At 41.7% G+C, this 21,176-nt stretch overlaps 1 protein-coding gene across 3 annotated transcripts in view; it reads right to left on the reverse strand.

Annotated features, from left to right (window-relative positions):
• Nucleotides 1-21,176, reverse strand: part of ERCC3 (excision repair cross-complementation group 3) — a 34,351-nt gene that overhangs the window by 11,358 nt on the left and 1,817 nt on the right. The window contains exons 4-14 of one of the 3 annotated variants that reach the window (XM_014954573.1): nt 19,769-19,818; nt 19,282-19,417; nt 18,871-19,035; nt 17,609-17,813; nt 16,499-16,813; nt 15,113-15,297; nt 11,505-11,707; nt 7,778-7,874; nt 7,471-7,588; nt 7,031-7,149; nt 367-519 (exon numbers count right to left, since the gene is read on the reverse strand). In XM_014954573.1, coding sequence (XP_014810059.1) covers nt 367-519; nt 7,031-7,149; nt 7,471-7,588; nt 7,778-7,874; nt 11,505-11,707; nt 15,113-15,297; nt 16,499-16,813; nt 17,609-17,813; nt 18,871-19,035; nt 19,282-19,417; nt 19,769-19,818 — 1,746 coding nt within the window. Of the gene's footprint in view, nt 1-126; nt 520-2,564; nt 3,764-4,862; nt 4,982-5,302; nt 5,421-5,609; nt 5,707-6,088; nt 7,150-7,470; nt 7,589-7,777; nt 7,875-11,504; nt 11,708-15,112; nt 15,298-16,498; nt 16,814-17,608; nt 17,814-18,870; nt 19,036-19,281; nt 19,418-19,768; nt 19,819-21,176 lie in introns of those variants that run through there. The other 2 variants (XM_014954572.1, XR_001413400.1) reach the window with 2 other exon arrangements.

Below are 21,176 nucleotides of genomic sequence, written 5' to 3' on the forward strand. Positions count from 1 at the left end.
CACAGTGTCACCACAAGAGAGTATGTGCTCCACATGTGTGCATCTTAAAAACGTTTTAAAATATTTTCATTGCTTGTTATTTGGAAGATTTACTTCAAAATCTGCAACAATAAATCTGTCATCTTCTCCCTCAAGGAGAGAGAAGGAGATGGAGAAGGACATGAATTCCATGCCTAGCTCTTTTCTAGTGCCCAACAAGTGAATTACTCGAATAGCTAAGTGCTAATGCAGCTTAAAAAAATAAACCTTCTCCAACGTTTCACAAAGATATGAGAGCATCGATGATGGCATCACATTTAGAATTAAAATGCAACAGTCCAGTTGTGTCGCATCTGTGGTCATCCTTTTCGAAGCACTCTTCGTTACCTGAGCTGACTTTGAACCATATTCTCCAGCGACTACTTCCTCCTCAGCATCCAGGTCAGTTGCTTGCAGGACTTTCTGGAGAAGCTGCTGCTGTTCTTCTTTGGTTGAAAACGAAAGTTCTTCTTCTTCCATCCCTGCAAGCTTTGTTATTACCTGAGAAACAGAGCACAGTACAAGGTGAGGGCTCTTCCTCCTCAGTGTTAACTATTCAAAACCAAGACAAGGATTTTGGATTCCATATCCTGTTGGAACTGACTTCAACTTTTAGTAATGCTCCAAACAGCCTAATGCTACGGGTAGCACAGATACATACAGAATCTTGCTAAGTGGTGTACATATATATACACAACCACACATTCCTCGTTACAATCTACTTGGAAATGCAAAATAAAACCTTTGGGGAAAAAAAAGAAAAGGAAAGAGGAAAGAGAAGAGAAAAGAAGAGAGGAGAGAGGAGAGAGGAGAGAAGAGAGAAGAGAGAAGAGAGAAGGGAAAAGGAAAAGGAAAAGGAAAAGGAAAAAAGCTCTGGACAGAAGATGTCAGCCAAACGTTCTCCATACCTGCTTGACCAAGAACCTGATGAAAGCAGCTCAGAGGCATATTCAACTTACTGCAAGGTTAGCTTTATGATGCGGGCTCCAGATTTCTGTACTTTAAGAACTAGTCCTTTATATTTAATAAAAATAATCCACTAGTTTTCCAGACATTGAGAATTTTGGCAATGAATGTTGAGGAATATGGAGGAAAAAAACCAATCCCTAACAAATTGAGATGTATAATCAGTTGTTGAGAGACAGTGCAGCAACCTGCAACAAAGCAGCAGCAGCAGAGCAAAAGGACACTTCCAGCGTTTGGGTGCTCAGACACGAGGTAATTTTGCTGCTGTTCTCTCTGAAATTCTTTGTAACTCCTTCGATAACCACGGACGCAGGTCACATGCCACCTGCTGGCAATGTAGCACCATACACTGCATCAGCTGAAAAACCTCTTCTGAAGAACTGAAAAGCTCTCAAGTTTCCATTATAAAGCATTACAATAGGCAGCTTGCTTTCTTAATTAGAAGTATTTTGAAAATTTCACAAGAAATATTCCTGCAGTTAAGCATATTCTGGTAAATACATGTTTACACACAAGAATCTCAGTTTTTCCCCACTATGTTTCCAACTTGGAAGAGATTTTGAGAAACACCTTCTAATTCAGCCTTTTCCCTTGATTATGTAGTGTTTCCCCTCCCCATTTTCCTTTTTCAGCTTCTCTCTTGAGTCAATGCAACCAGAAACTAATTACTTCAGTAATCTGGGCTGGATCTGATCACAAAGACTGATAAAAACCAGAAATACAGCTTAAGGTAAACCAAATCCACATTAGACACAAAGTACTGTTTTTGAAAAACATTAGAACGAACAATCCATGTTGTGGGCTGTTGGCAATGGCAATTTCCAATTTGAAAATGGATGTTTTTCTAAGAAATGTCCTTGTTTTAAGAATCCATTCAGAGAAGCAACCTGTCCTACTATAAGGCTATAGAACACTATGGTCCCCCTTACTTCTTTAGAAGGGCGAGCGCTTTGATCTTCTCAAAATCAAAAAAAAAAGAAGTCATGAAAAGCAGTTTTAAATTGCTTCTTTAGAAGGGCAAGTGCTTTGATCTTCTCAAAATCAAAGAAAAAGAAGTCATGAAAAGCAGTTTTAAATTGCATTAGCCTGTTTCCAGTTGTGGTTGCAAAACAGTGCTAACATGATTCATAGAAAGGAAAGAATTCCCACTGCATCATCTTTTTTTTAAGCTGTTCAACAGATGCCAAGTTTGAAGTTATCCCCAATTCTTTGACTTAGTGGTTTAAAATGTAATATATCCTACATTCAGCCTCTAAATAAAAACACAATACAGTAAATAACTAAACTATGGTTAGCTAACACAAAAAACCCGCTAGCAGTAAACTCCAAGCAGTAAATTGTGATGACAAGGCTCTTATTTAAGAAGCAAAGACAAAATACGTGAATTAGTCTAAAAATATTATTCCAGTTCTCTTTTTGATGAAAGGCAGAGAATGTAGCTATTGAGAGATTGTGAGAAGAAAGTAAGTCCTAGGAAAAAAGTGAAAACTGTTACCCTTTTAATGAAGTAATGAATTTTTAATAATTTCGGAACAAAAAATTCTGAAGGAGAGGACATCAGCACTGAAATAAATTACCTAAAGATGAGGTAGAGTCTCCATATTTGGAAGAGTAAGAAAGACATCTGCTGGGGATGACACAGACATAGTTGATCCTGGCTTGGAATGAAGAAACACAATAGATGGTTTCTTGGAAGTTTCTTCCAGCCCTATTATTCTTTGATGCCAGCTATGACTAAGCCTTAAAGTTTGGCAAACAGAAGAAAATAGATACTCTAACATTTTGTTCCTAAACTGCAAATAAAGAACATTCCAGTACTGGTGAGCTCCAGATACTCAGCTGCCACTTGCACTGCTTTTTTTTTCCATATTACACCAAAGCTCCCAGGACTAGGTCTTCCTTGCAAAATAAAATCCCTCTATTTTAACCTCTTTCTTAGTTCTAAAATCCAAGGCATTCAACACACAAGTAAAGGGATTTTTTTAATCTTTTTGGCTATAGCCACATAGATGCATTTGCTGTAATTAGTTGCAGCTTAGTACTGAGCTACAATTCTGTCAAAATACATTCACTACAAAGCAAAATGTAGTTTTTACCTATAAACTGTGACACGTCTGCTTCTGTGTAAGGACCCCCTTAAAGTTCTCTTTAATGGGCCACCGATGACAGCGCAGCAATTTACTTGAGCATCGCTGCAGTTTGGAGAGGTTTCACCCCAGGGATGTCCTGCACAGCACGTCTGCCTCAGGAGGAAAAGCTCTCCAGTAACGAGGCCCAAGTGCAATCCAGGAGAGGCTGCTGGCCCTTGCACCTCCCACAACCCCTGCGGGATTCTGTCAATGCCACAAGCCTCAGCTTGTTCCCTACGGGGAGATACAAGAGCCTTATCTTTTATTCTTCTTCTCCTCAGCAATGTCTCTTATTGGGAAGGCTTCTAATGAGCAATAAAACCCAGTTTTGTAAAGGAATAATCTTCCTAAAGCAAGAGCTATCATGAGACTGTTGCCTCCAACAATCCAATCGCTGGGGCAGCCCATGGACTAAAAGAAAAATAAATTACATACACTGTGCAATCTATAAAATACAGGAGCTTTGGTGGAATGAGATTTTGTATTTGGAAGATGACAACATAAAGAGATGCATAGGAAACTGAAGTACAAGGGGTAATCAATTTTCAAGTATGTCTGGAGAAATGAGGCAGCACTCAGCCCTTTACAAAAGGGACTTTAGGGGAAACTTCTGATTTTCAAGTCATGGCTCTGTCAACACTGAAAATGTTCTCTATCTTGAGGGAGTATGTTTTAGTTGTAGGTAGGAAGATTTATACTCTGCAGTAACAGTCTTTTCCTGTAGTAAATTCTGCCATTTCTCGATCAATTAATATTCAATCCAGTGAGTTTGGTGATTTACTTCATTCCGAAAATTCATTCAGAAAATTACAAGAGGAAGGTCAAACTGTTGGTGGAATCTAAATAAGCACGGCGTGAAGACCTCCACTGGCCAGAACAGCTTCTGCTATCACAGAGCCACTGCACCAACATGTCTGCATCCCCACTGGTTTTCTGTACCACTGCAGGCTTTGGACAGCACGGTGGAAATGGTGCACAAGATTATTGTGTGGACAAAGATCCTGGAAAGGTATTTGTTTTGGATTGGGTTGCTTGACAATTCAGACACCTAACTATGATTCTCAGAGTCTGTATGAAGGTAGGATGGATGAATCCTGCCCATTTTAGTCGTTAGCCACAAGGAAAAAGATGTCCTCCCCATAGTGAAATACTGGCCTGAGACAGCAGAAAGGTATTTGTTTTGGATTGAATTGCTTGATACTTCAGACACCTAACTCTATGATTCTCAGAGTCTGTATGAATGTGGGATGAATCCTGCCCATTTTATGTTTTTGTTAGCCACAAGGAAAAAGATGTCTCCCCATAGTGAAATACTGGCCTGAGACAGGAGTTCTCTGGAAATTATTTGTGACTTGAGATGTTCTGGAAGTTTTCACTGCTGGCCACTATGACACGAACACCTACCAACAAGGCTTTGTGCACAACCAGTATGATAACGTATAGCAGGATGGACAATTGAAGAGCATGAACATAAACCAACCATGCAAGTCATGTTCTGCTTCACTCCCCGGGAGGTGCTTGCTTTGAAGTTAGAATACTTACCTTCCTAGAAGCTGTACTGAGCTACTTCTATCTACCCTCACAGCAATACAGATGACAAAACAACACTGGAACAGTTCTTGCTTGTGAGGAAAACCTTCATTAATACATTCCACAACTGGAATTTTCAAGTATTTGACCTAATACTAACATGAAAGGATATGAAAGTTATATTCTTAGGCCGCAAGTATAATAGAAGGGACAAGTTACCTTGAAGCTATAACCTTGATCTACAAGAAACCGTTGTCGTTTCGTTGAATATGCCATTTCCTGAGTGTCTTGGGATACAAGAGAATAAAAAAAGGCATTGTATTCCTCTGCCACCATGCCTAGGAGACAAACACACCGAGTGATTAGTTCCATCTGGAACAATGCAAACCAAGAACAAAAGAGGACTGGATACTGAAAACTGGTGTTTAAATCAGTTGTCTCTCCACAAAAACAATCTGCAAAGTTTAGCTCCACCCAGACCTGACATTGACTGATTGACAAAGTACACAGCATGGAAACTCCCATTCTTGTTCTTAATAAATTAAGAACGGGTAAAAAGGAAAAAAAACGAAAAAGGAAATGCAGACTAACACAACTACACTAGTGCAGTTCTATGATGTGATGATCGAGGCCCAGAGCCCAACCACCACCTCATTTACCTTTCTTGGCTCTCAGCACTCGTCCCAGTCTTTGAGCCTCCTGTCTTCGAGACCCACCATGGGACGATATCTGAATCAGAACATTGGCTTCCGGCAGATCGAAGGACGTGTCACCTACCTGGAAGAGAGAAGCAGCCTCTGAGCAGCCTCTTATTTCCATATATGCTACACAAAGACTTCATACAATGTGCACCTCTGTCAGCTGCGACACGAAGATGTCAAACGCACAACACGCGCGTACAACTCACTCTGAAACAGACTGCATTCTGGAGATGGGTACAATGACACACTGAATGTCCTCACTTACCTTGGAAATGAAAATAGTGTTGATTTTTGGGTTGTGCTTGAAGTTTTGTAGAATTTGCATTCTTTCTCCTTGTGCAGTAGGACCATATATATAGGGTCTGAAAAGAACAGAATACGTGCAAATTAAATCAATTCAAGATTTCTCCATCATTTCTTCTGAGGTGCTAAGGCATCTCCCCTACCACGGCAGGGAGCGTGGTACACATTTGAATTGATAAAAACAAACCAGACTTTGGTACAGCTTACAGTTTACTTCTAGCTTGTTTGGCTCTTTCTGGCAGCCACCCAGTTGTTTGTGGAACCCCCTGCAGCAACCCAGTCTGCCAGAAATAGATTCTGACAGTAAGAAATGTTTTGCAATTACGTGCTCCAATGAAGCTGTAGATCAACAGACTGAATCCATTTGCTAAGCCTACATGAAAGACTGAAGGCAGCTGTTAAAATAAGAGATTTTTTCCCTCTAATCTATTGAGTTAGCACATCTATCTTGAGGGAGTATGTTTTAGTTGTAGGTAGGAAGATTTATACTCTGCAGTAACAGTCTTTTCCTGTAGTAAATTCTGTCATTTCTCGATCAATTAATATTCAATCCAGTGAGTTTGGTGATTTACTTCATTCCGAAAATTCATTCAGAAAATTACAAGAGGAAGGTCAAACTGTTGGTGGAATCTAAATAAGCACGGCGTGAAGATCTCCACTGGCCAGAACAGCTTCTGCTATCACAGAGCCACTGCACCAACATGCCTGCATCCCCACTGGTTTTCTGTACCACTGCAGGCTTTGGACAGCACGGTGGAAATGGTGCACAAGATTATTGTGTGGACAAAGATCCTGGAAAGGTATTTGTTTTGGATTGGGTTGCTTGACAATTCAGACACCTAACTATGATTCTCAGAGTCTGTATGAAGGTAGGATGGATGAATCCTGCCCATTTTAGTCGTTAGCCACAAGGAAAAAGATGTCCTCCCCATAGTGAAATACTGGCCTGAGACAGGAGCTCTCTGGAAATTAGTTGTGACTTGAGATGTTCTGGAAGTTTTCTGAATCACTGCTGGCCACTACAACAGGAACACCTACCAACAAGGCTTTGTGCACAACCAGTATGATAACGTATAGCAGGATGGACAATTGAAGAGCATGAACATAAACCAACCATGCAAGTTATGTTCTGCTTCACTCCCCGGGAGGTGCTTGCTTTGAAGTTAGAATACTTACCTTCCTAGAAGCTGTACTGAGCTACTTCTGTCTACCCTCACAGCAATACAGATGACAAAACAACACTGGAACAGTTCTTGCTTGTGAGGAAAACCTTCATTAATACATTCCACAACTGGAATTTTCAAGTATTTGACCTAATACTAACATGAAAGGATATGAAAGTTATATTCTTAGGCCGCAAGTATAATAGAAGGGACAAGTTACCTTGAAGCTATAACCTTGATCTACAAGAAACCGTTGTCGTTTCGTTGAATATGCCATTTCCTGAGTGTCTTGGGATACAAGAGAATAAAAAAAGGCATTGTATTCCTCTGCCACCATGCCTAGGAGACAAACACACCGAGTGATTAGCTCCATCTGGAACAATGCAAACCAAGAACAAAAAAGGACTGGATACTGAAAACTGGTGTTTAAATCAGTTGTCTCTCCACAAAAACAATCTGCAAAGTTTAGCTCCACCCAGACCTGACATTAACTGATTGACAAAGCACACAGCATGGAAACTCCCATTCTTGTTCTTAATAAATTAAGAACGGGTAAAAAGGAAAAAAAACGAAAAAGGAAATGCAGACTAACACAACTACACTAGTGCAGTTCTATGATGTGATGATCGAGGCCCAGAGCCCAACCACCACCTCATTTACCTTTCTTGGCTCTCAGCACTCGTCCCAGTCTTTGAGCCTCCTGTCTTCGAGACCCACCATGGGACGATATCTGAATCAGAACATTGGCTTCCGGCAGATCGAAGGACGTGTCACCTACCTGGAAGAGAGAAGCAGCCTCTGAGCAGCATCTTATTTCCATATAAGCTACACAAAGACTTCATACAAAGTACACCTCTGGCTGCTGCGATACGAAGATGTCAAACGCACAACACGCGCGTACAGCTCACTCTGAAACAGACCTCATTCTGGAGATGGGTACAATGACACCCTGAATATCCTCACTTACCTTGGAAATGAAAATAGTGTTGATTTTTGGGTTGTGCTTGAAGTTTTGTAGAATTTGCATTCTTTCTCCTTGTGCGGTAGGACCATATATATAGGGTCTGAAAAGAACAGAATACGTGCAAATTAAATCAATTCAAGATTTCTCCATCATTTCTTCTGAGGTGCTAATATACCACGGCAGGGAGCGTGGTACACATTTGAGGCATCTCCCCTACCACGGCAGGGAGCGTGGTACACATTTGAATTGATAAAAACAAACCAGACTTTGGTACAGCTTACAGTTTACTTCTAGCTTGTTTGGCTCTTTCTGGCAGCCACCCAGTTGTTTGTGGAACCCCCTGCAGCAACCCAGTCTGCCAGAAATAGATTCTGACAGTAAGAAATGTTTTGCAATTACGTGCTCCAATGAAGCTGTAGATCAACAGACTGAATCCATTTGCTAAGCCTACATGAAAGACTGAAGGCAGCTGTTAAAATAAGAGATTTTTTCCCTCTAATCTATTGAGTTAGCACATAGACAGCTGCAGCCTTTGCTTCCTTGAAAATCCAGGCTTCTCTATCCATGACATGCTGAGTGTCACACGTTGGCTGTTGTTCTGGGAATTCTTTTTTGCCTTTGAAGCTAACCTCTCGCCCCTCCTAATACCTTCTGGACCTACTGAAATGAGAACAAGGTCCAAAAGGTTTCATGGCCACGAGCAGCTCAGTGGCATTTCACCTAAGGTTTATAACGTTTGATGATGAATCACTTGGACCATTCAAGATCTCAATGCAGAAGGCTCACACAAACTCTTGGTCACCCACAGACCTCAGGAGTAACTTGGGCTACTATGAATTTTCCAAGATTCTCTCTAGAGCCTGGCTGTTTTCTTCCTGCCTAAACAGAGTTTAAAAAACCCAACTAGAAATGGCAAAGCCCACATAAAAAACAAGAGGCCTGCAGGAGTGCATGGCCACTGCTTTTTCATCTGTTGCACTACTTTTCCAAATGCTCATTAACAACCATCTCCAAATAACAGGAATCATCGACAAACCCTTCATGGCCATGAGCAGGTCAGTGGCATTTCACCTAAGGTTTATAACGTTTGATGATGAATCACTTGGACCATTCAAGATCTCAATGCAGAAGGCTCACACAAACTCTTGGTCACCCGCAGACCTCAGGAGTAACTTGGGCTACTATGAATTTTCCAAGATTCTCTCTAGAGCCTGGCTGTTTTCTTCCTGCCTAAACAGAGTTTAAAAAACCCAACTAGAAATGGCAAAGCCCACATAAAAAACAAGAGGCCTGCAGGAGTGCATGGCCACTGCTTTTTCATCTGTTGCACTACTTTTCCAAATGCTCATTAACAACCATCTCCAAATAACAGGAATCATCGAGTTCTACAATTTCTATTTTGTTCACACTTCCATTCGTTATTTCTAACAGGAGGAACCAACCTCAAATGTTTCATTTAACTTTTAATATTGCACATTGTTGGTTCGTAGCTGAACATAAACGCGCCGTGCATAGTACTAAGTTTTTCTTTTCTTATCAACTAATTTGTGTGCATCGGCTCCTTTTGCTTTCTTTACTACAATCTATTCTAGTTTTTCTTTTACCAAACAGCCCTAGTCACCTGTAATCTAATTCTTCTGTTTAGTGTATTTAACCAGATTTTTAGAAAAACGCAACTGAAAAATGGAAGTGGTAAATGAGTCAACTCTGAAACAATAGTTTTATTATTTAATTAGTAGCATTCAGTAATATTTTTAAACCTTAGTTGAAATTTCATTTAATATTTAAATTTTGACAATTTTAACCCCCAACAAAACTTAAATGGAAAATTTAAACTAAAACTGAAGCATTCATGAACCTTCTGTTTCTTAAACACACCAAGAAGGGGTTGAAACACATTTTTTAATTAAGGACAGAATAACCTAGAACTCCTGGCTATCAATCCTGCATTTCAATCCCCCCTTACCCCCCAGATGCTATTTGCAGTGGTTCATTAGCACATCCTGAGTACCCTCCTGAACCTATAACACCTAGACTGGTTTGATTTTTTTTCCTAGAATGACCACCTTTCCTGGCTGCAAAAAGACATTTGAGGAATTTACAAAGATCGATCCCTCTCCCATTAATGGACATAAGGGGGGTAAGGGAGGAGCCAGCAGAGACAGCCAGGCGAGGGCCATCCCTCCCTCCATGCAGGACCCCAACCACCCCACGTGCCTGAACCAGGTCACGAGCAGTGTGGTGGGGTCTGGCTTGCCCAGGGGCAGGCAGCCCTGGCCACAGCCCTGTACTCGTTGGGCTGCTCTCTCCTCCATACACATATTAATTCCTGCTCCACCCAAACCAACAGCTTCCCTTGTTTCAGCACGCTCATAGCAGACCATGACAGAAAATTCTCTGGTTAAAACAAAGACTCCCTCACCTTTATCCAGCACTGCAAGCCTCCTTCTTTCTAACACTGACAGCTGCATAACCTGGAACTCCACACGTGACATGAGGAACAGAGAATTCACTCAAGAACATGAAAAGCAAGCACCTAATATTTCTTCAACTGGTTTTGCTGCCCCAGTTCTGCAGCATCTACCCCACTTAACTACTGCTGTGCTACTCAGCAAGCACCCCCTCCCAGCATCGCCTTTGCTAAAGGCTTTTTCTGTGGTGCAGGGAGCACTGCTAGAGACATTCCAGAGGCATCATTACAGCTAATCTCTGTCCAGACAGATTAAAAAAACATGATGAAAGAGACCACGGGTGTTGGAAGTCAGCCAGCACCGTTAGCTCTGCTTACTACTGGATGTCAGAGCCAGCCTGCACAACATGGCTGTTACACTGCAGTCAAAACCATCCACAGATTTTGGAAAGTGGTTTTGCTAAGAAGTACTGCTGAAATTCCTAGACATGATATCATACGCAGCCAAAATGCTCCACAGCTTCCAGCAAGCAAGGCATTATGCGGGCTATGATGTTGTTATGTGGGATGAGGCCAGCTTCTCTGCTTATTTTCCCCAATAATTGCTCTATGCCTCATCCTGGCAAACACTCTCCCTGATCGTCCCTCCCCAGACCCTACAAACACACTGATGCTAACCCCAGATTAAACTCCATTTGCGCAACCTTCAGTAATTGCACTCACTTAAGAGTCATTTAAGGTAGCTGAGGAGCTCATGGGAGTAACATCCTTTCGTTTATTAAGCTGTTCCAGTAGTTGTAGGCAATGCACTGGTACAGCACAGATCCCCAAAAAGTTTTTCTTAAGTTTTTTAGACAAGGTTAAGACCTTTTGAGAACCTGAGGAGGAACACTAGTCCCAAAAGATCTTCAAAGATGCAGAGAGTATATATTTGAAAACTTGTGTCTCAGGAAGATAGGGGAAGCTACCACCTGTTAAAGAAATAGTTCTAGTGATATTTTTAAAAGCCCCTCATTTTTCCACTGGCTTTCAAGAATAATAAAATGGATGGAGAAATACTGACACTCTTTCACAGAAATCTTGGATGAAAACTCCTCTGAGGTAAAAGCTGAACAGATTCTTTTCAAACAGTTCTACACTGAAATAATGTTGCGGTGCCAATAAAATCCACCCAAGAAAATACCCTCCTCCATAGGAGGATTGGAGTTAAATCAAAGTATTACATGAAATATCTAAAGACTACTGAAAGCTGCAGGATTACGAGGCAATTTTCCAGGAAGGAGGAAAAGAGCAGTGCCACTGCTGGTTGTGAACACTTACTTCCCGAGCCTGACGGCGTACTCCTTCAGTGCAAACACATTGTCAGCAAATACGATGATTTTATCATTCCGTCGCTCATGAAACTTAATCAGGAACTGGCAGGCTCTGAATTTATTTGGGTTCATGGTGTACAGCAGTATCCGCTTCTTTGTTTTGATGGCGACGTATTCTCTGTAAAATTCAGGTGACATTGGGCACCAAACCTGCAATCAGAAAACACAGACACACAGAGTAACCCCCCGTTATTTATTTGTTGTATTCCAGTAGGAATTGAGAAGGTACTGGGGGGATGATAATGCGTTATGACTTTCTGTATAGCGCAGATTTTAACACAGTAATTTCTGTACCAAAATGAAAGCTACTGGTTGGTGTAGTCTCCAGTACTGCCAAACTCTGTTTAACTTCATCAATATGCATTGACAGTGGGTTTGGAACAAGATTGGAAGATATTTCCTTTATGTTTCATATTTAATAATTTTACTGAATGCTACTACGTTTTACAGAACAATAATTAACAGTATGAACTATCTCTGCAATCTCCCTGTCACGGCAGTCAAAGCTTTTTCCATAAAAATTAATATTCACCTGAAAGCTACGAGACACATTTAGTCTTCATTACAGAACAAATTTACCAACTTTTTTTTCATACACCCAAAAGAGAGTGACCTTTCTGGAGCCCTCAGCACAGGAAAGACGTGGACCTGTTGGACTGGGTCCAGAGGAGGGCCAGAAAAAATGATCAGGGGGCTAGAGCACCTCTCCTGTGAAGACAGGCTGAGAGAGCTGGGGTTGTTCAGCCTGGAGAAGAGAAGGCTCCAGGGAGACCTCATAGCTCCTTCCACTACTTAAAGGACAGATGGGGAAGGACTCTTTATCAGGGAGTGTAGAGATAGGTCAAGGGGTAATGTCTTAAACTAAAAGAAGGAAGATTTAGACTAGATATAACAAAGAAAATTTTTAGAATGAGGGTGGTGAAACTTGCCCAGGTTACCCAGATCGGTGGTAGATGCCCCATCCCTGGAAATGCTCTAGGTCAGGTTGGACGGGGCCCTGAGCAACCTGCTGTAGTTGAAGACATTCCTGCTCATTGCAGGGGGTTTGGACTAGATGACCTTTAAGGGTCCTTTCCAACCCAAACTATTCTGATTCTTTATTTGAAACAGCTATTGAGTCTACAACTTTCAAAACACTAGGGCTGATGAGAAGTTTTCAATACACTTCCCTAAGCAACTATTTTATTATGTAAATACATATCATAATCTAGGCTTACTGAGATGTTTTCTCAACTATAGCATGAAAATAGAAGAAATTATGAAGTTTAAAAGTTTATGCCAGTGCAATGACACTAACTATAGTGCATATCATTTATAAGACATTAATTCTGCTGTACATTGGTTATTGTCCCATATCCATTGCACTGTACAAATTAACAGAATACTGCAAAGTCCCTTGACTACATTAACAATAAATTTATGCATTGAATAGGCTCCACTGTTATTGTATACCGTCTATAGAAAATATTTAATATTCTTAAATCAGAGGACAATATTTCAAGGTCAGAATGAGATATGAACACTGAACATCTGACTGTAGTAAAATAATTTATCTACTGCTCAATGCTTCTGACTACATAGCAAACTGAATATATTCTGATTTGTATTTGCACTCTCTTCTGGATTTGGAAATGAATAAGATCTACCTCTCACCCCAATGATCTTTTTATTTTTACATTTTGCAAGACACACACTCCAAGCCAAAAACTTAGTGTGGCAGCTGGGAAAGGGATTATTTTTGAATTACAAAACTCTAAAATTATAATCAAAGAACAGGCTTGTTCCTTTTTTAAAATTTCTTTTCACTTTCTTATCTGTGCTGCTTGTTCTCTTTTAGAGCAGTGAAAGAGCAGTACCTGCAATGAGCATGACCTGCCTTATCAGACTGCCCTCTCTTGCCACCTGGCAAGAACAGCACTTGAAGAGCAAACCAGCCATCTTTCTTGCTGTGGGGAATAAGCCAAGTTGATCACAGATGCTACTTCTCAACAACACGTCAAGAAAATCCACACAAATATGCAATGCAGTTGTGCACGTATTAGACTTGTCATTTATCAGCCATCAACATGGCTTTTTTTTTTTTGATTCTTTGCTTGTGGTAGTCCTATCCAATGTTATTTCAAAACGTTGGCTTAAAGAATATAAACTTGCAGAGTTTTCACACCATTCAGATCAAAGGTTGCCTGTGCCTCACTTTTCAATGTCTAAAGGGCAGTTCAGGGACTGAGATGAAATATGCTCCCAAGGCAGAATTAACCAAAGTCCCCAAACAGTCAAATTTCAATTTGCAGAATGGTTACTCTCCCTTCAACCTAATTATTTGCTAGCTGCTCTTCACTTCTGCTCTACTACTTAAAAATAATTGTAGGGTTTTTTCCTTCTACAGCCTCCAGTTTGCACAAAGTTCAGCAGGAGAACAGCTGACCTGTACCTGCATCTTTTATTCCAGCACCAGAGCTAGGAAGAATTGCATGAAACTAGCAAGACAGGTTTAAAAAAAACACCCAAACATCCAACAAGAAAAAAACAAAGACCACCAAAAAACAAACCCACAAACAATGAAAAAATAAACAAAGAAGAAAGAAAAAAAACAAACAAACCCTGGAAAATCCCAAGAGAAACTCCACCATAGCAAGTTGTAGCTGCTAAAACTTCATTTCCATTCAACTGGAGTCTGAACAAATTCATGAAAAAGCAGCCCACTGATGGCTACAGAGAAACCAGGTGTAGCTCAAAAATGACTGAGGGCTTGGAAAAGTATTAGGAGAAGTGACAGATATGTTTGCCCTGTTTTCATATTCTTCTCTAACTATCTTTCTTGACAATTCTATGTTTTAAATTTCCACCCTCATGCATTCAGGTTTGAAATAAGCAGGTATTTTCTTATGTTCTTCTTAATGCTTTCTACTATCCTTCTTTTGTTTTAAGAGAAGAATTTTCCTCAAACTACAGCTTCTCTACCAGTTGAAGTCTCCAAAAAGAAACTTCTGTTGTACCACCTGATGTAATGCTCATCATAACACAATGTTGTGCTACCACAGAGAAACGACCTTCAAGTACAAAGTCATGTCAGACGACACAAATGTCAACTGCATCCAACCAGGTCCTCACTACTGCAACCACTGTGCACTTCTCCAAATGCTGACTTGGGGACAGCTGATCAAGCACCACAATCCCCGCCAAGAGAGTGCTGAAGTCACTCTGAAGAATCACAGAATCATAGAATGGTTAGAAGGCACCTTAAAGATCATCCAGTTCCAACCCCCCTGCCATGGGCAGGGACACCTCCCATTAGACCAGGTTGCTCATGAACATGTGGCTGAAAAATATGTGGCTACTGCATTTGATGCACGTTCATATTGACCAGTGGCAGTCATGCCTAAGCTACAAAGTAAATGAAAAATTGTAATGGCATTTGTTTCTCCCAGCTAAATACTTGCAATTTTATACATCTTTCTTAAAAAAAAACAAACAACAAAACAAATAAGCATAACTAAGCACACTAAATAAACACTATACCAAATATACCAATATACCAAAAAAGCAGAGCATCACCTCAGCACACTGGACTTTAGCAATGTAGCCACTGTTCTGCAGCTCCATCCAGTTGGCTTCATAGAGCTTTGGTCCGATCAGGAAGTTCAGGTCAACAATTTTATCATCTTCTCTGACCAGGGTAGCAGTCAGCCCCAGCTTACAGTGAGCTTGTACAATAGTGAGCACACGTCTGAACATTTTCGCTAAGAAATGCAAGACAAATTTTCCGTTTACTTTCCTGAATGGATTTAGAAGACAAATACTGCAACTTAAAAAACCACTTTCATCAACTCCTGAACACAAAGCAAGCAAAGCATTGGGAAATTTTACCCTATTTCACATGCGTTTCTAACAAATGTGTGTTACAGCAAAACTTCACACTGATTGCAGCTACAGTTTACATCTTCAGTGTAGTCTGAAAATCCCAGTAAACCGTCTGGTGTCTGCATTATTTTCCATTTCCCGAGAGAAAATTAATATACTCACAGGTTACATGGCTTGGTTTAGGTCATACACTATTTCATAAAAAGAACTATAACACCAAGACTCTTGGCTGACTCGGCCACATTCAGGACTTCTAGTATATGGCAGAATTACTCATCTTTAGTATTGCTAGAGATCCTGTAATTGCAGGATCTGAAGACAGAGAGGAGATTCTATACATTACTTCTTATGAAACCAAGAAAGAACAAAAGTGAAAGAGCGGTGCCAGCAATATGCTGCTTTGATAACATGGCAGCTGATCATCATGGTCTACTGCTGAAATCCATCATTTCTGTAGACAGCAAATTATATTCAAATGAAATCATGGGAAGCAGGTAGAGCAGCTAACAGAACCCCGGGTGGTATTTTTAGCCAGGATTATTCCAGACACTTTAATATTATATTATTGCTTTCCAAAAGTACAGATCTCAATTACACAGTAATTTGAAATACAACAGCTATTTCTGGACAGCCATCACTATGGTTACTCATATTTTATTGAGTAGAAATAGATGTTGAAAGGTACCCTACAGTGCCGCTATATCTCAAAAGACAGCAGATGAATTCCTCCCCTGTTCAAAAGTATATAAATGTAATTCAGTGCTTAAGAGCACTTTATCAACCCACACAGGAGGAGAAGGCACTTGTATTTTACACTGCCATTACAGAAAACACTGTGTCTAATTTGAAGGGTTTCAGAAAACTGGTCAGCTAAACTCTGTAGTATTAGGGGGAAAAAAAAAAAGAAAGAAAAAAAAAAGAAAGTAGAACAAGGCAGTTTACTTGTCTCAAAGCCTTAAGCCATGGGTTTGTTCATTATATTAATCATGAGAAAGACAGCAAAAAAACCACCACTTCTAAAAGAGCAGAGTAACATTAACAGTGCATGTAACATGAGAGGTTTGCACACCGTTTCCTTACCAGGGATGGTATGTACTTCATCAAGTATCATAAGGCCCCACTCTTGACTTTTAAGCCACTCCATTACTCTCTCCGCTTCCCAGGATCTTTTCGTGGTGTGTCCCAACATGGAGTAGGTGCTGATGGCAATGGAACAGCCAATGGGCTTGTCTTTGGCGTCGGAAGTGAAGCGACATATCTGACTGTCGTCGATGGTGGACCACATCTTGAACTGGGCTTTCCACTGCTCCACCGACACCGCCGAGTTGCCAAGGACCAGACAGCGCTTGCGGACGGTGCAGGCGGCTGTCACACCAACCAGAGACTTGCCAGCACCTGCAGGGGAGGAACGGTGGTACCCATTAGTCACCTCTCCCAGATCACTGAGTAGGAGGAGGAAAAAAACATCAAGAGCAAAGGAAAACAGGAAAAGTGTGAGAGGAGATGAAATCACGTAAGAGCAAATTCTTCATTGTATAACATTGTTACAATAGCCTTAAATGAATGGAGTATTCACTTCTAAACAACCAGCTGGATTGTCTGCTTGAAACATAACTGTATTTTCTCAAGAAAATCATTGTAAACAATGGCTTTGCCAATTAGAAGCAATCATTTTAACAACTTCTTAACTTCGAAAGCATGTTAAATTCCAGGTGGCTACAGAAAGTTTCCCCTAGAGGTGATCTATCCCACTGCCCCTCTCAGCTATGCTCATTCCCACATGCAGCAAGTCCTTGAATCTTTCCATTCCTCCTTCACACTTCCTCCAGCCATCCCTGACACACTCTCTCAGGCCCTCACTGTATCTCCCCTGTGCCCCCACCACCCTGATCCCAAGGGCACTGCCATACAGTCTCCTCTCCCTTTTCCATTGCTTCCCATAGGTTGTCCCACTCTCCACATTCCTCACTTCTTTCTCAAGCTCCCCTGCCCACCACTCGTGCATGCAAGCATAAGCAGGAATCTGAAGCTACCACAACCACAGATCAGCTCTTCAGTCACTCCAGGGACAGCTCTGTTAAGCAGATGCTCAACAGCTCTATCAACCATGCTCTCCCTCACCACAGCCTCACCAAAAAACAACTCACTAAAACCCAAAAGGACTCTGCACACCGATACCCAGAACCTTACCACACGGCAAGACAATAACGCCAGATCTGGCTCGCCCATTTCCAAACATCTTCCGTAGGCTTTTCTCTTGATAGGGCCTGAGGACAGCTGTAGGCTTCAGATCTATGTTAATATCAGGATTCACAGAATCATTTCTGAAATCATACTCTGCCAGCAAGGGGTACTCCAAATGGATACAGCGCTTCTGAAGTTCTTCAATCATCTCCTGAAGAGGAAACAAAACTACGATGGTAAGTTCTCCACATCTGAATAAATTCTTCCTTTTTTTACCAAACAACCAGATTATATAGTACCATGTGAAGTTACATTTATCTTTTATGCTCATAAAGTCTGTAAGAGTTAAGAGTTTATTCCAAAAACTTTATTCATGACCACATCCCCCTCCATTTTAAATAACAGTTGATATTAGAGAGGTTTATTTAGACAGATGGAAGAACATGACGCACTAATCTCAGATGTGCTTTCTATCCAGTGGTGACTAAACTACACCCCGAAGTCCTGCAACAAAGAGCTCAATAACAGACACAAAAGGTTCTGTGTGTTACACAGAAGGACCCACCCAAGTTTCACATCTGTTATCTGGAAATTCTTTGTACCCTGGTAATGCAGTTATTCCACCACAATCACAGGCTGAATCCATCACCAAGAGGCTGTTGGTTTGTTTTGTTTGTTTTTTAAATAAACAAAATAGCTACTGAGTTATCTTTTTAAAAAAATATATCTCTTTTCCCCAGTAAGACACTGTTAGAATCACTGAGTCCAGAAAGAAATGGAGAAATTTTGCAAAAGCTCTCTGAAGGTCAAGCCATGACTGCTCTCCAACCTCCAGCTCCCCTTCTCAAGCTACGAAATCAGAACCACCAAGTGTTCCTCCTGCAAACATGAATCACAAAACAAAAACAGACCCCCCCCACACACATACTAAAAAGTAAAAAAAACCAACTCTGAACCCAACAGCAGATTTGCTCTCCACTGAAATCTCACTTGTTTTGCCCAAAGCAACTCTAAGCTGCACAGGACAGGAACCTCCCTTAGTCTCTGGAGCCTTTCTCTGGCCTGTGGGCAAGGATGGAACAATATCTAGTCTGCTGCCCTCTGTACTGGAGAGGAAGATTTTGGAGGGCAAGAGGAAAGAAATGTTAATGACTTCCAGCAATATCCCTACCAAACAAAGAGCCACAGTACTTTCAGTTCTCGTGCATATTTGCCAGTCCTGGGCAGATTCCCCAAAGCTACAACTGCAGAGACTGCAATACTTGTACCTGCTTGACTTCAAAAGACACTGTCTGCGTTTCCTCCTCCTCCTCCTCATCTTTGTCCATCTGTTCATAGAACTCATACAAGTCAGCTGGGACATCCGGCTTATTCTGAGCCTCTGCTGCCTGTGACGTTGATGGACCAAAGGCACCTTCACTGGATTTGGAAATCTGAAATAGACGGACAGTAATTTTCACCAAGGGTTTCATTAGAGACACAGTCCACTCCCCTCCCCACCCCAGTTTGGGCTCATTAAGGAGGCACAGTTCACTGCTGACAGAACTGAAAGCAACTGTTGACAAACAACAACCACCCCAACCTACGGCAATTTTAAGAGGTGCTCAAACATACCACATACAACAGACAAACAACAACCACCCCAACCTACTGCAATTTTAAGAGGTGCTCAAACATACCACAGATTTACTTGTGAATGTCTCCGTAATGAGCTCTGTTTCTTCACCCTCAGCGTTTCGCAGGCGACACTCTTTGATTACATGGTCTTGCAGAAGCTGCTGAATGACATCAGGGTGGGTACTTTCCACAAAATACCTAAAATTAAAGAACAAAGAAAAACTGGATTAGAAGTCAGAATACAGGAGACTGTAGAAAAGCTTGTGTCACCAGCCTCATGTCAATTAGAAAGAAATGAATGAAACAACTATCCGAAAACTTCAAGACAATGTTGCAACGTGAACCACCAGTAGCTCAGGGCAGCCCCCCTGAATTCACTGACCAATGTATTAAATGCTTTGAACAACTAAAAAACTGATATTGTATTGAGAGACGCTACACTCAGCTGGGAGCTGGAAGACCCAACAGCTACTGAGACCACACGATTATGCAGAGTTGAGCACACAGAGGACTTCCTCTGCCAGGATAGTTAAGGAAGAAGCCACTTACCTGTTATGTTTCAGTACCAGCTTCACCTTCCCATAGCTGACCGTACACAGCTGCAAAGGAACAACAGCAGTCATTAGGAAAACACAAAAGACTGATTCCTAGACAGGCTGGAAGGCTGGAGAGTAGGGCAGAGAGGAACCCGATACAATTCTAAAAAGGTAAGCATAGGGTGCTGCACCTGGGGAGGAATAACCCCATGTACCAGTACAGGTTGGGGGCTGACCTGCTGGAGAGCAGCTCTGAGGAAAAAGACCTGGGAGTCCTGGTGGCCAACAGGGTGCCCATGAGCCAGCAATGTGCCTCTGTGGCCAAGAAGGCCAATGGCACCCTGGGGTGCATCGGGAAGAGCGTGACCAGCAGGTGGAGGGAGGTCATCCTGCCCCTCTGCTCTGCCCTGATGAGGCAGTACTGGAGTGCTGTGTCCAGTTCTGGGCTCCCCAGTTCAAAAAGGACAGGGAACTGCTGGAGAGGGTGCAGCAAAGGGCTACAAAGATGATTAGGAGCCTAGAACATCTCTCTTATGAGGAAAGGCTGAGGGACTTGGGTCTTTTTAGTCTGGAGAAGAGAAGACTGAGGGGGGATCTGATCAATGCCTATAATACTTAAAGGGTGGGTGTCAAGAGGATGGGGACAGTCTTTTTTCAGTGGTGCCCAGTGACAGGACAAGAGGAAACAGGCACAAACTTGAACATAAGTTCTATCTAAACATGAGAAGGAACTTCTTTACGTTGAGGGTGGCAGAGCCCTGGAACAGGCTGCCCAGGGAGGTGGTGGAGTCTCCGTCACTGGAGACATTCAAAACCTGCCTGGACATGTTCCTGTGCAACCTGCTCTGGGTGGACCTGCTTTGACAGGGGGCGTTGGACTAGATGATCTCCAGAGGTCTCTTGCAACCCTGTATCATTCTGTGATTCTGCGTTTGGGACCAAATGCTACAATGCAGTGTAGGTCTTTGTAGGGAGGCACAGTCCCGTAGCATTCTGTGATTCTGTGTTTGGGACCAAATGCTGCCATGCAGTGTAGGTCTTTGTAGGGAGGCACAGCACCATAAAACACTTACTCGCAATGTTGCTATGGTTATGGGACACACCTGAAAAGGTATTTTCAAAAGATGCACACATCATCTCCCACAGGAGACCAGTCACAGACACTCAAGTTTTTATACCCAATTCCCATCTGCTTCCAAGACTGCAAGAACATACTTGCAGGACACGTTTGAGAGTGCCCAGCTATTCGAGCTGGCTTCCCACATCCACAGTCCTCTTCCAGAGCAAATCTGAGGAAACTTTCCCCACATATAATTTCTGCCGCCTCAAAGTGTGCACACAGATGCCTGGGCATACATTTTTTTTAAAAAAAGGTATAAACTCCACACAGGATGTACTGTGAAAATACCACGTGTGCAGCA

Source organism: Calidris pugnax, unplaced genomic scaffold (genome assembly GCF_001431845.1).
Source record: "Calidris pugnax isolate Ruff unplaced genomic scaffold, ASM143184v1 scaffold103, whole genome shotgun sequence".
Lineage (NCBI taxonomy): Eukaryota > Metazoa > Chordata > Aves > Charadriiformes > Scolopacidae > Calidris > Calidris pugnax.